We start from the raw sequence: 18,107 nt of genomic DNA, 5'->3' as shown, positions 1-18,107 counted from the left end.
ATTTAATGTTTAAAAAAATGCTCAAGATTGATATTGTATCAAACCCAGAAGACTACTCAAACTGAACATTGTTAAAGGCATTTATTTTTTTTAAATCCGAACAGAGACAGCAATGGACAATCATATTACAGGGACAGTTCAGTGAGTTGATTGACATCAAAATCCTGAAATTCTGGCTTTCGTGTCACTGATTAACATTGCACTGTTTCTAGGGATTGGCACTGAACTTAAATTCAAGGAACAATATTAAATGTCAAAAGAATGGCCGAAGTAAAAATAAATAAAATCGCTCGCAGTTGGAAAAGGCATGCAAAATAAGGAAGAGGAAATTGAGTAGGCTGATAGCTATAGGGTGAAGAAGCAACAAGCACTAAAGCTACAAGCCAAGGAATAGCTAACTACTATAAACTACTGAAAGATGATAGCAGTTTCACAGGAGCTAAGAAGACAGGAAAGCATTCAGAACAGGTAAATGGAGAAGAAAAACAGCATAACAGATAAAGAACTAAACACAAAGCTGAAAGAGGACCTAAAAGGGACAGAGTGGAGTAGAGGAAAAGAGGACCTAAAGAGGGGGATGAGAAGAGAGGACTAGAGGAGGAGCAGAGGGAAAGAGAAGGACCTAAAAAAGGGATGCAGAGGAGGAGCAGAGGGAAAGAGGAGGATCTAAAGAGGGACAGAAAGGAGCAGGGGGAAAGAGGAGGATCTAAAGAGGGACAGAAAGGAGCAGGGGGAAAGAGGAGGATCTAAAGAGGGACAGAAAGGAGCAGGGGGAAAGAGGAGGATCTAAAGAGGGACAGAAAGGAGCAGGGGGAAAGAGGACCTAAAGAGGAGCAGAGGGAAAGAGGAGGATCTAAAGAGGGACAGAAAGGAGCAGGGGGAAAGAGGAGGACCTAAAGAGGGTTAGAGAGGAGCAGAGGGAAAGGGGATGACCTGAAGAGGAGCAGAGGGAAAGAGCAGAGCAGAGGATGACCTGAAGAGGGTCAGAGGAGCAGAGGGAAAGAGGATGACCTGAAGAGGAGCAGAGGGAAAGAGGATGACCTGAAGAGGGTCAGAGGAGCAGAGGGAAAGAGGAGGACCTGAAGACGGTCAGAGGAGCAGAGGGAAAGAGGATGACCTGAAGAGGAGCAGAGGGAAAGAGGATGACCTGAAGAGGGTCAGAGGAGCAGAGGGAAAGAGGAGGACCTGAAGAGGGTCAGAGGAGCAGAGGGAAAGAGTAGGACCTGAAGAGGAGCAGAGGGAAAGAGGATGACATGAAGAGGGTCAGAGGAGCAGAGGGAAAGAGGAGGACCTGAAGAGGGTCAGAGGAGCAGAGGGAAAGAGTAGGACCTGAAGAGGAGCAGAGGGAAAGAGGATGACATGAAGAGGGACAGAGGAGCAGAGGGAAAGAAGAGGTAATAGAGAAACAAAAAATAGAAGAAATAGACAGCACAGTAGAGTGAAGGAAAGCAATGATAGCTGAGAAACAAGACGATGGACAGAACATTTAGAAAACTTTAAAATAGGAAAGCAAAATAAAAGACAGAAAACAGAAAAAGAAGAATTTGGAAATGGCTTAAAGCAAACAGAAAAATAGAACTCACAAGTCAGGTAAAAGAATCAGGAGGTCGTAATGTTAGTATTAGGAAATAGTTCATGTTAATAGAGAACGTATATACCAAAGTGTAGAGCGAAGCAGAATTATAGAAATGATCAAAGACAAGAAATGTAGAAGTGGCACAGCTAGATGACTACAAGACAGCTAAGAGAACAGTGTGTAAAAAGCAAAAGGAGAGTTTAGAAAGAAAGAGTCAATCTGAAACAAAGAGGAAAGAATGGCAGAATATCAGTAGCAGAGGAAAAGTGGAATAAAATTCAGAAACAGAAGTTGGGAAAAGAAAAAGCAATATTGTGTAAATAGAAGACAGCAAGAGGAAAAATTAACCTAGAAAAAGGACAATTTAGGGGAAAATAAAGAAATGCTGTTGGGAAAACAGAGAAGAGGACAGCAGAAGTAAGAGGCGAGGAAGGTAACATTACAGTGAAAGAAACTAGAAAATGTGCAATATTAGAGAAATACATGATAAGATACAGAGTCAAGATGGTGAGGAAATTATTTGAAAGCATTAAAGTAGAAAAATAAAGTTTAGAAAATGAAGACAAATGTGTCAGTAAAGAAGAAGACAAAGGTTGAAGAAAGAAAGCCATAAGATTAATACAGAAAAGGTGAAACGGATCAAGTGTGAAGAAACACGAGAAGAAATGTAGCTAAATAAATGTAAAATTGCCATTAGATTGAAAGAAAGGGAAATTATACATCTGAAAGCCATGCATAAAGAAAATAGAAAAATGACAGACTTGAAAGCAGAGGAGTTTGAAAGAGAGAGAGAGAGTGAGAGAGAAAGAACAAGAGATAGAGGACAACAGAGTAGAAGTAAAAAGGCATATTTTTCACATTTTTACTAGATGTCAAAATACCCTGATGAAGGCATCACAGTCAAACCGTTGTTGAAAGTGAATAATACCCTGATGAAGGCATCACAGTCAAACCGTTGTTGAAAGTGAATAATACCCTGATGAAGGCATCACAGTCAAACCGTTGTTGAAAGTGAATAATACCCGGATGAATGCATCACAGTCAAACCGTTGTTGAAAGTGAATAATACCCTGATGAAGGCATCACAGTCAAACCGTTGTTGAAAGTGAATAATACCCTGATGAAGGCATCACAGTCAAACCGTTGTTGAAAGTGAATAATACCCTGATGAAGGCATCACAGTCAAACCGTTGTTGAAAGTGAATAATACCCTGATGAAGGCATCACAGTCAAACCGTTGTTGAAAGTGAATAATACCCTGATGAATGCATCACAGTCAAACCGTTGTTGAAAGTGAATAATACCCTGATGAAGGCATCACAGTCAAACCGTTGTTGAAAGTGAATAATACCCTGATGAAGGCATCACAGTCAAACCGTTGTTGAAAGTGAATAATACCCTGATGAATGCATCACAGTCAAACCGTTGTTGAAAGTGAATAATACCCTGATGAAGGCATCACAGTCAAACCGTTGTTGAAAGTGAATAATACCCTGATGAAGGCATCACAGTCAAACCGTTGTTGAAAGTGAATAATACCCTGATGAAGGCATCACAGTCAAACCGTTGTTGAAAGTGAATAATACCCTGATGAAGGCATCACAGTCAAACCGTTGTTGAAAGTGAATAATACCCTGATGAAGGCATCACAGTCAAACCGTTGTTGAAATTGAATAATACCCTGATGAAGGCATCACAGTCAAACCGTTGTTGAAAGTGAATAATACCCTGATGAAGGCATCACAGTCAAACCGTTGTTGAAAGTGAATAATACCATGATAAAGTGTGACTTTAGTTTCTATTTCAAATTGACATTGTATGCATGGTTATCCAACCCTCAATTGTATCTCTTAGGGTTAAGGTTAGGGTTAAGCTCCTCTTAGAAATAGTGAGAAAAAATAGAACAACAACAGTAAAGCTTGGAAAGAGAAGTCTTTTTCCACTTCAAAGAAGATAGGAAAACAAAGCAGTAAAGAAAGAGGGGAAATTGGTATACAAAAACTAAAGCTGAACTTTGCATAAAGAAGAGGTTTAGCCCATAGGTTGAAACACACGCAGTAAGACCACACACTACAGCAAGGCAGGCACAGGGCTGGGTGTCTAGGTAAAATACTGTTGCCCCCCTAGAACCACACATACAACATTTGAGATACTAAACTCAAATATGAAGTTATATGCGCTGATTTTAAGTTAAGATTCAGTCCATACAGTACAAAGGTACTGAACCAGAAACAGTTGCATAAACATACGCAGACAGTCATTTCTGTAAAAGACTCATAACCTTCTTGCACTGGTATCAGTCAGCCTCAAAACGTACAGTTATGTTGAGAAAAGGAACACTGAGAATATAAGTTTGAGCAGAAGAGTGAAGGACTGCAAAAAGAGGCATTGAAAAAGAGAAAGGAAAATGACGTGAATCAAAGAGGAGAGGAAAGGGAAACAGAAACAATGTTTTATTGAGAGGTCAACAGCAAATAAACAACAGTGAAGCTAGAGTACAGGATGGAGAAGGAGAGATGACCCATACAACTAGAACTCATCCGATTATTTCTATGGATGGAACACAGATTCTCAAACAGAATGGAGAGAAGCAGGCGAGAGAACAGGAAGAGGAAACCAGACAACGTCCTAGAGTTTAACAGGACAGAGGAAATAAGGGAAAGAGGTTCCAGGCTCGTCAGGCAGAGCGAAGTAAAACCCAGAATGAGGCTGCCATAGAAAAAGGATAAAGTGTGTTGGGGAAGTTTGTCCAATAGCTAGTATTTAGCATTGAGCATTATGTAAAGCAGAGAGCAGATGGATAGAAGCTCAACAATGAAAATAAGAAAACATGTTTTGTTACAGTTAATTAGTTGAGAGAAGTAATGGCTCCTGAATGCTTTTTTGACAAGTGAAACATTTTTAGAATCAGAGGTAGATTGTTAGGAAAGCAAAAACATACATACATTTTATGCAAATTATAGTTTTAGGGTTCTAGAAGCATTTCAAAAAAGATTACTTTGCACATTTACAATACCAGTGCCATTGCTGTCTCTCATAGCTTGTGCTTTGAGTATTGATGTCATCACATACTCCCACACACAAGCACACACACACACACACACACACACACACACACACACACACACACACACACACACACACACACACACACACACACTTGCTCTTCATCATTGACAAAACCAGTGTCATCAAAAATAAGTAATTTAACTGTATAAAATGTCATTGTACTCTACAATTTGACTCTTGAAAAGTTAAAAGCTCAGACGTTGATCAAAATGTTTTTTACAAAGGTCAACATGTAGAGAAACCAGTATTGTTGTGCCACTTGAGTTGCAGTATTTCACCATGAAGTCCAGCCAATGAAAAATAAAATGGCTCACATTCAACTCTCTCTGTTAGAATAGTGAAAGAGTTGCTTATAACCCAGGTACGGAGGCAGAAATCTTTACATTCTTAAACCCTGGAACAAATCTGTGGCACAAACAATAAAGATTAAGTGTAAAATAAAGATTTTAAATAACTGTCTATACATTAGATCAGGCTCTTTATCCTATATGTATTCTCTGATAGAATAAATAGTGAATAACTACTACAGTATTTACACGTTCAGTCGGTTGGATTTGACAGTCTGCAAGTGGAGGGAGTCAGACAGGAGGTGACACAGAGCTCAGTGATGTCATAACCTGTCACAGAACGGCTTCCAGGCTCCCATTGGGCAGCTCAATAAGGGGTGAAGCGGTTGTATCCTCCTCTGTACAGACTGGCCTAGAAATAAGTAGAAGATATGATGGTGAATCGGTGCCCACTGGCGGGTTGAGACGGATTCCTTTTTGAGACTCGATTAAAGTCTGGCTCGTGGCTAGAAACAATGGTCTGGATGACTTAGTGGGTAACATGAACACTTTAAACGTTGGAGAGGTACTGCTTATGAGTTTTAAAGAGGCTCACCATTGTTCCGACGCCGTATGTTGCAGTGGGTCCCACTGAATGGTGGTAGGGATCCGTTGCAGCAGCATAAACTCTGCCATATCTGATGGACAGACAAAACCAAACCCCAAATGAGAAAACATACTAAACCAGCATGGTCTCATAGACTAGACGTAACATAGTAAACACAAATCCGGGACACTCAAATTAGTATGATATGTTACGTTTGGTACGGTTATATAAGACAGAAGGTCACTTAAGGCAAAAAGGAAAGGAGGGTGGTCGGTTCAGAGTGGATGGGTGGGCGTTTAACGCAAACATCATGTTCGAATTTCGTTACGGACAACTTTGGCATTTTAGCTAGAAACTTTGCAACTACTTACTACTTTTTAGCTACTTTGTAACTACTTTGCATGTTAGCCTAATCCTTCCCCTAAACCTTTAACATAACTCCTAAACCCTAACCTTAACCCGAGCCTTAACCCCTAGCCAATGTTAGCGACCTAGGTAGCGTTAGCCACCTAGCTAATGTTAGCCACAACAAATTGGAATTTGTGACATACATATTGCAAATTCTTAACATATTGTCCAAATTGTTGTCATTCGTAACATATCATACGAAATAGATGATGGACATCCACAAATTAATACATACCATTCCAAACGTAACATATCATTCTAATTTGAGTGTCCTGGATTTTATTTCACTATGTCCATCCAGGTTACTAAACAGGTGTGCTAGTATTGTGTTAGAACTAACAGTGAGGCTCCATAGACCAGACTTGAAGACCACAGAACCTCAACATTAGAGTGCTGCTTATCTCAAGTCCCATTTGAAGGAAAAAGACCATGAAATCCTCATACAAACAGAGTCACATTGTCAGTCATTGGGCGCTGCTGCTCACCCATCACTGTATGTTGCTGTGGCAGAGGATGGTGATTGGGCAACTCTGTACGCTGCAGGATACCCGCCCTGATAGGAAAAAAGACATTCAGAGACAAGATAAACTTTTAGCTAAACACAAGGTAGACAGCCTGAAATAAGCTGAAATCAGAAGAAAAATGTCCACTTACATAGACTTCAGCTCCATATAATCCATCTTGGTACAGCACACTGAAAGGAGACATTCTATCATTCACACATTAAACAGTGAAAATTAAATCATTTACTTACACTCACAATGGAAATGGTTATTAATTTTTAAAATAGATTTATTGAAGACAGAAATGATCTTACCCAGGGTAGGCGGGCATGGCAGTGGGTGGGGCTGCAGCAGCTGAGCGAATTGTGTTGTAGACAGCCCGGCCCCGCCCACGCAGTGGTGAGCCCCGATAGGCCAGGGTGGGAGCAGCTACTGGGTAGGGGAAACTGGCAACTGAGGAGAGAGAGAAAGAGAGAGAGCTTACATTACCCACTAGGATATGTACTGTAGCCACCCTGCCTTTAGAAGCAGGTTTATTGACTCCCCCAAGGGAACATGCTTTCTTGGAGCCATCGATAAGAGAGGTTGAGTATCACAAGTGGGATCTGAACCTGGGTCTCCTGCTCGGGAAACCCACATCTTAACCATTAGACCTAAATAGTATTCCTCCTTGGTGATGAGGTAGCAAGGCCTCATCACAAGAGTCTGACTGACCACCGCTACAAGGGGTCATGAATTCCGATTGGGTTTGATAGGGATACAGTACTAGAACATATATGACAAGGACAAGCTAATACTGAAGTAATCAAACTCACCCGAAAACTCACATTGAAACTCACCGGTGTAGAGTTCAGGTGCATACATCGCTCCCATGACAGGGTTGATCTTCCATCCGGGGGCTACGAAGAGAGAGAGAGAGAGAGAAAGAGAGAGAGAGAAGGAGAGAGAATGAGAGTGAGAGAGAAGTTAAGAGAGAGGAGAGAGAGAGAGAGAAAGGGAGGGAGAGAGATGTTGAGAGAAGGAGAAAGAGAGGTTAAACAAGTAAAGGAAGAAAGAGACAGTGGAGATCATGGAGAATAAAGGGAAAACACAGACACAGTTCAGAAGTACAGAGTGCATGTCCAACTTTAGGTATCTTACTTGAAACCTCACCATTCACAAGAGGTGTTTGGGGCTTCTTGGTGACTATTCTGGCTGTAGCATTGTTCACCTGCACAGACAGAGAGTACAATTTCTCAGACAGACAGACAGACAGACAGATATTCAAGATAGACATACTATAGATAGTTATTCCTCACTTCAACCTTCCTCCCCTCAACAATCGTTCCGTTCAGTTTTTCCCTCGCTCGGTCTGCCTCCATTGCGCTCTCAAAGGTCACGAACCCAAAACCCTGAGAGACGGAAGGAGAAACATTTCTGATTGTCCAATTTGTCATTGTCTTGGTAAGGCAAAAAACAATAGGGCAACCAGGTTTAATTAGTTCAGTTTGTAATTTCTGATATTGAGTGGTCTCTCACCTTTGACCCTCTCTCATTAAAGATAATCTCCACATCCAGGATCTTGCCAAATTGCTGAAAGACAAAACCAGATCACAATCTTGTCCACAGGTTATCACTGAGGTTGTAAGAGATGACAATGTTTCGTAGGATAATAAATCTGGACATAACCACTAGTTGTGTCTCTCACCCCAAACATCTGTCTGAGGTCCGGGTCTCTGAAGCGGAAGGGGATGTTGGAAACGTGGAGACGCTTGGGCTGGGCCTTGCCTGACCCCTCCTCATCGCTACCACTTCCTGCTCCACCCCCTGATGACACTGACACGCTCAGAGCTTGGGAGTCAGAGGTCACCGGAACCAGGGCATTGTCCTGGGAGACAGAAGAGGAGGAGGAGAGGAGAGGAAGAGAGGAAAATGAAGAGGAGGAAAATGAAGAATAGAGGAGATGAGGAGGAATGAAATTAAGTGAAGGAAGGGGAAAGGAAGGAGAGGAGTGAAGAGAATAGACAGAGGAAGAGCAGGAGAAGAAGAAAAAGAAGGAGGAAAGGAGGAGGAGAGGAGGAGAATAGAAGGACAGAGAACAGGAGAAGAAGAAAAAGAAGGAGGAAAGGAGGAGGAGAGGAGGAGGATAGAAGGACAGAGAGCAGCAGAAGAAGAAAAAGAAGGAGGAAAGGAGGAGGAGAGGAGGAGGATAGAAGGACAGAGAGCAGCAGAAGAAGAAAAAGAAGGAGGAAAGGATGAGGAGAGGAGGAGGATAGAAGGACAGAGAGCAGCAGAAGAAGAAAAAGAAGGAGGAAAGGATGAGGATAGGAGGAGGATAGAAGGACAGAGAGCAGCAGAAGAAGAAAAAGAAGGAGGAAAGGATGAGGAGAGGAGGAGGATAGAAGGACAGAGAACAGGAGAAGAAGAAAAGGAAGGAGGAAAGGAGGAGGAGAAGAGGAGGATAGAAGGACAGAGAACAGGAGAAGAAGAAAAAGAAGGAGGAAAGGAGGAGGAGAGGAGGAGGATAGAAGGACAGAGAGCAGCAGAAGAAGAAAAAGAAGGAGGAAAGGATGAGGAGAGGAGGAGGATAGAAGGACAGAGAACAGGAGAAGAAGAAAAGGAAGGTGGAAAGGATGAGGAGAGGAGGAGGATAGAAGGACAGAGAGCAGGAGAAGAAGAAAAAGAAGGAGGAAAGGATGAGGAGAGGAGGAGGATAGAAGGACAGAGAGCAGGAGAAGAAGAAAAAGGAGGAAAGGATGAGGAGAGGAGGAGGATAGAAGGACAGAGAGCAGCAGAAGAAGAAAAAGAAGGAGGAAAGGAGGAGGAGAGGAGGAGGATAGAAGGACAGAGAGCAGGAGAAGAAGAAAAAGAAGGAGGAAAGGAGGAGGAGAGGAGGAGGATAGAAGGACAGAGAGCAGGAGAAGAAGATTAAAAAGGTTTCAAGGGAAAGGCAGAGAAAGAAGGGGGGAGATTACAGAGGAAACTAAGGACATGTTGCCAATTGGTCCATGCATTTGTACACCTCTGAATAGACAACTAATAAAAATTCCATTGATTCCATTCCAGCCATTACAATGAGCCCCTCCTCTTAAAGCTCCTGCCACCAGCCTCCTCTGCTGTACACTAACTAAATATTAGGCTACATAGTCATGTTGATTCAGTTATAACAACCAGCCAATACCGAAAGTAACAGCTTCCCCAACAGAAATACTTTGGAGGAACTGTAGCTAACTACAATATCATACTGAACATAATTGTGATGAATTATACTTAGAAATTCATAATAAGCTTGTAGTTCAGGTGACATAGATTATATAGACACATAAACAGTAAGCCTGCAGGAATACATTTTCATAATATAATCTCATTAAAATGTCCCCATGCAAAACCATACAGGATATAGTAATGTGCTTCAACACCAAAACATCCACTATCCCAAAATGCACCACGATGCCAGTGTCTGTCTATTGGTCCTCCAAAAACCAAGGGATTATATGAGTCCAAACAAGAAAATGAAAAAATGAAAAACATATTACACAAATGAGTGAGCGAGAGCAGTGGGGGAGATAGGAGAGAGGGAGCAGAGTGCAATGTGAAAGGAAGAATAAAATGAGTGAGCGAGAGCAGTGGGGGAGATAGGAGAGAGGGAGCAGAGTGCAATGTGAAAGGAAGAATAAAATGAGTGAGCGAGAGCAGTGGGGGAGATAGCAGTGGGGGAGATAGGAGAGAGGGAGCTGAGTGCAATGTGAAAGGAAGAATAAAATGAGTGAGCGAGAGCAGTGGGGGAGATAGCAGTGGGGGAGATAGGAGAGAGGGAGCTGAGTGCAATGTGAAAGGAAGAATAAAATGAGTGAGCGAGAGCAGTGGGGGAGATAGCAGTGGGGGAGATAGGAGAGAGGGAGCAGAGTGCAATGTGAAAGGAAGAATAAAATGGCAAAGAAAAAAAAAGCAAAAGTGAAAAATATCTTTATATTGAAAATCAAAGTGAATGCAGGCTTGAAAGAAGTCAGATAAATATTAATGCAAATCAAAATACAAATCCTAATATGCAGAAATGAAAACACAGATATTATTAGCATTATAATATAGGAAGGCTGATAGAAAGAGATGTGCACAATGTCCTCAGAGCAACGATAAATAATAAATAAAACAAAAAGATAAAGTGAACAAGGCAGGAACTTGCGCAAAAAGCTTGGGTTGGGGTGAGGAGTGGGAGCTGGGAGGCATAGTGCCGGGCAGGGTCAAAGTTGAATGTTCTAAATGTCAGTTTGGGGTCACAGTGCTGCTTTTTTCTGCCAAAGGTTAAAGATCATTACTCAAGATTCCGAGGGGGCATGTATTAATAAGTGGGGTAGAAACAGAGGGAGCGGGATAGAGAGACATTCACGCAGAGAGAGAGAGAGAGAGAGAGAGAGAGAGAGAGAGAGATAGAGAGAGAGAGCGAGTGAGACAGCTTCACACAAACACATACAGTACATACAGGCTACTGCTGTGTTGTTATATACTGGCTTCCCATGGCAGCATGGTTCACACAAACACCACCTCCTCATCATCCTCACACATACCAGAAACAGGGGAAGTGGGACAGTGAAGAGAGGGGAGGGGGGAGTGGAAGAAAGGGGTGGGTGGGTTGGGTTGGATGTTGGTGTCATGTCACGATGCAAAATTGATTTCTGAACCTGGACGATATTTCGGAGGGGGAGGGGTCACCCGTTCGGCCTCCCCCGTTGACCCCACCTCCATGATGTGTGGCAGCGTCTCAACTTTCCCCGAAAATCAGGACGGACCTTGTAAGTCAGGGGCTCTAGTGATGGAATATATAAATGTGGCCATAAAAGTCAGTTATGACATCAGAAAGAGCTGCTGAGGCAGGGAAAAGGACTTCACAGTCACAATGCATTGACCTTGATTCACCATTCACCTCTGTCTTTGTCTCTAGACTAATAACCTACAGTATATAAAGCCTACCAGGACACTGGACATAAACAGACATGTTCATGTTTTCCTCATTATAAGTTCATAAACTAGGCCTTGTTCCTAATGAAATTACATAAGATCCCATCAAATACATGTCATTTTGTGCTGTAGACTATATGAAAATAAATAGTAGGAAATATTGAACCTTGATAACTTACCTAATAACATGCCATACAATTTACCAAAAAACATTTAAATTATAATCCTACATTTAAATACTGTGTTGTTCCATTCCCCAGTGTTTTTAACTTCTCCTTTCTCAACTTTCTTTACCCCGACCCCCTACCAGTAACCTGGTGCATGATTTTACACAGGCATACTGCATGTTAACGGCTTTGGGGTTACCTGCTCTATTTCCAGATAAATGGGAGAGGGAAAGAGAGAGAGAGAGAGATGGGGGGGATTCACTTTCAAAAATGAATCTCCTCTCAGCTGCCCCTATCTGCTCTGCTGGGTGTCAGAGAAGATTCCCCTACATGGGCACAGGAGTGGAGTTGGGGAGCTAAACATAGAAGTAGCAGGGTCCTCTGTGTGTGTGTGTTCCATTGTACTGACAAAGAATTTCCTCAAACTTTGTATGACATGTTGTTGTTGATTAGAATAAAATCCCCTGTTACAAACAACATGTGATTCCCTCATATATACATACAGTAGCTACATATCTTGATTACAAAGTATCTCTGTCTCTCTGTCTTTCCTGGACACTACTTCTATAGTCCCACACCTCCAGTCTATCATGTTGTTCTTACCGTGCTAATGGCTGCCAGAGTGTCAGCCCCTTCGTGTTGCGGGCCCTGATAGACTCTGAGCTGGTGATGCTCCTGGTACTCTGAGTTGGGGTGGGCGGAACTATAGTCTAGAGGAGGAAGTCTGCCTGCAGGTGTGGGAGGAGCTTGTCCTGGTGGAGGGTATGAGGGAGGCTGGGCATAGACCTGTGGGAGGGTGGGGTCACCACTGCCGGGGCAGGCCTCCTGCCCAGGGCCTCCCTGGGATTGAATGAGAGAAGAGAATCAGTCAATAATCAATCAAAATAACATTGTCATAGTATCTATCCAACCTAGCTGTAGGATAAACCATATTGAAATTGTAATAGTGGGTGACACTTGTTATAAGAAACAAAATAATCAATTACTATCACCAGATTATTCATGAATTATATTAAAAATATACCTTTTCGATTCACAACATACTGCCCATAGAATCATCTCTACTGTAAGCACAAAGACCTTGGGCTTCATAAAAGTCAAAGACTCTTCATAAGAGTCGTTGAGTCTAAAATATCACCTGGGAAATGTCTAATGGTTAAGTGGTGCTGGGCAGTTTAGATTTACACAGCTGGTACAAAACTAGAAGACCTTAAGAAAGATCCACACAACAGACTCATGCCTACAGTACAGCTCACTATGATAGGTATACTATTCCTTTTGAGTATTCATTCAGGATTCAGCATCCTTTGGAAAAGAGTATCTGGCAAATATCCAATAGTTTACCACTTATGCCGAAACAGTGCACCTACAAACACTTAATTGTAATGAAAAATCAACTCGAAACTGATCCCAGACTAATACCTTCAACATCATCATGATCATCTAATCAATGTACCAAATACATTCCAATCCATTGATTCTTCAATGTACCAAAATAAACAGCAAGAAAGCAGAGTTCACACAGTGACGTGACCAATTCTCACACAATGAAAAGTGATAGTGGTGACACAGACACAACAGGAGAATAGATGATTGTCTTACCCCGTCACTGCATATCTGATTCTCTGGTACATTGTCCAACAACTGCCACATGTTTTAATGCCGGCTTCCACCCGCCCACTACACCATAAGTTCTGCTTAACCACCAATCACATGACAGGAGTGCTGGGGGGAGGTGGAGCTGGGGGGGGCTATGCCAGCTGTGGTCATTTGTACCAGTCAATCACTTTTAACCCCTCCCCCTCCCCCTCCGCACAGAAACACACTAAAAACTTAGGAGCTACACAAAATGTGTTATTTCTACATTAAAAGTTAAATCTATAGTCAGTATTTCAACTTGCCCACTAAAAGGTCACCTCTAAGAATACTATCCGTATTATTACCCTGTAATTGCTGACGTACTGCCTTTTAAATATTCCTATGCCTTGTAAATATTCATATCATTCCAATATCTTCTTTTTGACCAGACTCTTTGAAGAGACAAAAGCAGGGAGGAAACATTTGGGTAGTTTTATATCTTTCACATTAAAACACATTAATAAACCCTGGTATCTCTACTCTGAAACTGACCAGAGGTCAGCCAGAAGATTGGCAGAGCCATTAGAAGATTTTTATGTTGTCCTTTACAGTTGTAAACATAGTAAGTGTCAAGGCCTATATATCAGACTGGCTGTAATTTAATACAGATTCATGTTGTTCTCTCCAACCTCTTCTCCTCCTCCTCCCCCTCTATCTGTCCATCAGCTGTTGCACTCATCGGATGGGTGAGATAGGACTGATGGTGAAATTGAAGAGGGCGAAGTGGAGGAAGGTATGAAAGCTGATCTGATCATTAAACCTTGTATGATCAGCTGATTCTGATACGTAACGCAGGGAGAGTGTCCTACATTCTCATAGGTCTAAGAAGACAGTGTGGCTACTGCAGGTAAAACCGCAGCATCAAAGGTCTAAGATATGAACTAACACTCACACTTGTCTTTTCCTACTAGCACTGACTTTGCTGATAACTTCATTTATTGAGGATCAACGTAGTTGCTATGACAGTGATGTGCGGTTGTCCCACCTTGCTATCTTAAGATGAATGAACTAACTGTAAGTTACTCTGGATAAGAGCATCTGCTAAATGACGAACATGTAAATGTAATGTTAAATATAAGATATACTATCTTAGTTCATTAGGAGTGGAAAAGGAACACCTTGTCTGTGTAGGTCTCAGATTCTTCCTATTAAACATCAGGGGTTTCAGTACAAAGTACACGATTTCTCTTGACAGACCACACAGGTGTTCCTCCTATACCTCTGAATTCTTACTTTAGAAATTCCACCGGGAGATGGTCAGGAATGAGACTGATACCATCTAGAATGTATTAGGTCTCTAGAATAGATTTACAGGCATATCATTTACAAGGTTAGTCATTTAGCAGATCATCTTACATACAGTGCTTTCAAAATGGGCCAAAACAACAACCATGTAAAGAATCATAGTAAAACCTTTAAAGATAAAATGTTTTTACATGTACTTCTCTGCATCCTGTCTGCTAATATTGGAAGGCATGTGTGTTGTATATCTGGGTTTATTCCAGGGTTGACGCATAATAATTCAGAAACTGTCCTTTTAGCTTTCACATGGCAGATCCTGGCAATCAGTACACACAGTAACTGAGCCATGTTAGAGGACATGTCAACACCGACACACATGCCTGTATTGTGTCCCCCGCCCCACCTCACCCCCCAATATCTGACCTTCCCAAGCTCACACCATACATGGAGAGTGTCTGACAGGGGGAGATAATAGAGTCTATTTGATACTAGCACTGGCCACCTTCACACTCTCTCTCTCTCTTTGTCTCCCACTCCCAGTACAGTATTACAATGTCGGCAAACAAACATTATACACAGTATCTCTCCATGTGTCTCAACTTTATCCCTTGTAGTCTTTTTTTGATTGCCATTTGTTCCCCTCTGCCCTTCCTCCCCCTATTCAGCTGTCAGGACTCAGGGTCAAAGGTCACCGGCTCTGAGACAGGTGGTTGCTGGGACAGCTGCTGGAGGATTTACACTCCGAAGATGACAGGAAACTGCTGATGTGCCCTTTAAGAGAGCTCATAAAGCAGGGGATACAAACGCACAGACAAAACACACTCACACACCCTATGGCCTACTCTATTCAGTATGTTTACACTGAATGTGCAAAACATCTTTCCATGACACAGACTGACCAGGTGAATCCAGACGAAAGCTATGCTACCTTATTGATGTCACCTGTTAAAACCACTTAAGTCAGTGTAAATGAAGGGAAGAAGACAAGATAAAGACAGATTTGTAAGCCTTGGGACAACTGAGACATGGATTGTGTCGGTGTGCCATTCAGAGGGAGAATGGGCAAGACAAAATATTTACTAACGGGGTATGGTAGTAGGTGCCAGGCACACAGGTTTGAGTGGGTCAAGAACCGCAAGGCCACTGGATTTCACGCTCAACAGTTTCCCGTGTGTATCAAGAATGGTCGACCACCCAAAACAAATCCAGCCAATTTGGCACAACTGTGGGAAGCATTGGAGGCAACATGGGCCAGCATCCCTGTGGAACGCTTTTGACACCTTGTAGAGTCCATGCCTGACAAATTGAGGCTGTTCTGAAGGCAAAAGGGGCTGCAACTCAATATTAGGAAGGTGTTCTTAATGATTTGTACACTTAGTGTATATTACATACAGTACAGTAATATGGAACAGGTAATATGATCATAAACACAGATCGTCAGACATTTTACTCAAATCAAATCAAATGTATTTGTCACATACACATGGTTAGCAGATGTTAATGCGAGTGTAGCGAAATGCTTGTGCTTCTAGTTCCGACAATGCAGTAATAACCAACGAGTAATCTAACTAACAATTCCACAACTACTACTTATACACACAAGTGTAAAGGGATAAAGAATATGTACTCCGCTGATATGTTCTGATCATAGCACAGTATACTGGTCCTCATCCCCCTACTTAGGCTACACACTATCAGGATATCAGTGTCCCCCTTATCTGCATGACAGGGGAGCCGTCTCTCTCTGTGTTAATCTACTTTTCAAGGAACAGGCTAAAAATACAGGGGCTGTGACACAGAGAGACAAGGAAGACAGATTCCAGACACACATCATATCTGTACTGGCATTCACCAACAGGTTGTCAGGGACTCTGTCAAACACACACACACACATACACACACACACACCTTTGCTGGCACCACTGAGACCTGGAGATTAAATATAACTGCCAGTGTGTCATTGCAATTAAAACAAATGGGTTTGACCCTATCAACAGTATTTAGGCCTAGATGCAGCTGTTTGCAATCTCATGACACAAATCTACACTGGCAACCAGTTGCTGTGAACAACCACATCATTAAGCTGTGAACTACTCTGAACTAAACATCATAATTTGGATTATTTTGAAATCTAGTTCAATAAACCACTGCTATCATCATCATCATGACAAACACAAACAGTATCATTTATAATGTGTAATACTGGGCCTGAATACATTTAATCTGAATGTGATTCAGCATATCCAGTGACTCAAAACCAAACTATCTCAATGACGCTTGAGATGAGAGCCATGTATACAGAATTCAATGGGGGCCCATGTTCACACCAACAGCTATGCAGGATAGTTTGCCCATCTCTGTATGTGGCTCTGGGTCTACTGACAGAGTACCAAGAAAGACATCCAATGCTACACACACGGCCTAAAACATGGTAGGAACAAGGAGAGAGACAGAGGTAGATTACCTGTACTAGGCTGGGGTAACATTGGGCACCCTGGGGATAGACGGGCAGTCCGTAAGGCTGAAGAATCATTGTAGGAGAAGAGAGCATGGTGCATAGCCCGAAAACCACCAGGACAGAGGGAACGGTGGGGAGATGGGAGGACAAGAGAGGGTGAAGGGGGAAAGGGAGAGGATGTTATGCTCAGAGGAGATGAAAAAAATAAGGCAGGAAAATCTAAGAAGTTTGAGTAGAATCCAAGTGATGAAAACACAGAAGGTCCAAGTGAATGAGGGAAGAGCTGTAAAGTCAGAAGGATAACTGTCAACAGTCAACCTCTCAGCTTAAAACAATTAAAACAAACTCCCTGAACTAAGAAACAGTCAGCCAGGCTAGATAGGAAGACAGGAAGTGGCAGAGAAGTTAGAAAGAACACTGCTGTGTGTCTGTCAGCCTGTCAGTTGGTCGGCCTGACAGACAGAAACACATGTAAAGGGTCCCGTTTCAGGGTGTTATAAATAGTCTCTCTCTCTCTCTCTCTCTCTCTCTCTCTCTCTCTCTCTGCCACCTCCACCCCCTCTCTCTCAATCTGTCAATTAGCCTACTACTAGGTACCATATGCACGCTCTTCTGTTGTGAGTGCACGTGCAACATGTCGTTTGAGTGGGTGTGGTGGTTAGTAGGCTATCACTTTTCTAAAAGCATTAGCTACCCTTACAAAAAAATGCATGAAAAAAAATGAACCACACTCAGACTGGTCCATTTGTTGTGTGTACATCTCTGCTCTCTGTCTCCCAGTAGCACTGACAGTGGTGGCTGTCGGAGATTTGTGACAGCTGGGTCTCTTACACACACACACACACACACACACACACACACACACACACACACACACACACACACACACACACACACACACACACACACACACACACACCCTACATAGGATCCCGGGCTAATACACATAACGTTACACGTTTTTTTTAAAGATATTTTCTAAACAATGTTCAATAACCAAACCGAGGCCTTCACAACAGCTCACAAAATAATACATGGCATACCTAGGTGATCCAACGTTCATTCCGTGTAGTACACTAGACTAGATAGTTTAAAAAGTTAGTTGTTCTTGTTCAGCAAGTAAACAGAAACGGTTTTAGTTTGACAAACAAAACTGTAGTTGTAAAGTTGAACAACAGATGGAGGTATTTCACCAACTGCTGCTTTGAAGTGGTGTCGTCACATATTTTTGGGAAATG

At 42.2% G+C, this 18,107-nt stretch overlaps 1 protein-coding gene across 1 annotated transcript; it reads right to left on the bottom strand.

Moving 5' to 3' along the window:
- Positions 1–62: 62 nt before the first annotated feature.
- LOC135521845 (RNA binding protein fox-1 homolog 1-like) lies at positions 63–17,238 on the bottom strand. The gene is made up of 12 exons (XM_064947615.1): positions 16,876–17,238; positions 12,135–12,371; positions 8,117–8,296; positions 7,948–8,001; positions 7,728–7,820; positions 7,570–7,639; positions 7,269–7,328; positions 6,744–6,882; positions 6,581–6,620; positions 6,412–6,479; positions 5,528–5,609; positions 63–5,344 (listed from the first exon to the last, which is right to left on the bottom strand). The coding sequence occupies exons 1-12, from the start codon at positions 16,960–16,962 to the stop codon at positions 5,300–5,302; spliced, it is 1,155 nt and encodes a 384-aa protein (XP_064803687.1). The 5' UTR covers positions 16,963–17,238; the 3' UTR covers positions 63–5,299.
- Between the last annotated feature and the right edge of the window lie 869 nt (positions 17,239–18,107).

Source organism: Oncorhynchus masou, chromosome 30, assembly GCF_036934945.1.
Source record: "Oncorhynchus masou masou isolate Uvic2021 chromosome 30, UVic_Omas_1.1, whole genome shotgun sequence".
Classification (NCBI taxonomy): domain Eukaryota; kingdom Metazoa; phylum Chordata; class Actinopteri; order Salmoniformes; family Salmonidae; genus Oncorhynchus; species Oncorhynchus masou.
The sequence above is the reverse complement of the archived record's forward strand: the minus strand, read 5'-3'. Positions and strand labels throughout refer to the sequence as shown.

What these genes read in the sequence shown, in the direction of transcription:
- LOC135521845 (XM_064947615.1), bottom strand. Translation starts at nt 16,962, where the DNA reads ATGCTCTCTTCTCCTACAATGATTCTTCAGCCTTACGGACTGCCCGTC. An exon ending in GTTACCCCAGCCTAGTACAG is followed by an intron (nt 12,372 to 16,875) that starts GTAATCTACCTC and finishes ATTCAATCCCAG; the next exon opens with GGAGGCCCTGGGCAGGAGGC. An exon ending in TGTGAATGGTGAGGTTTCAA is followed by an intron (nt 7,329 to 7,569) that starts GTAAGATACCTA and finishes CTCTCTTCGTAG; the next exon opens with CCCCCGGATGGAAGATCAAC.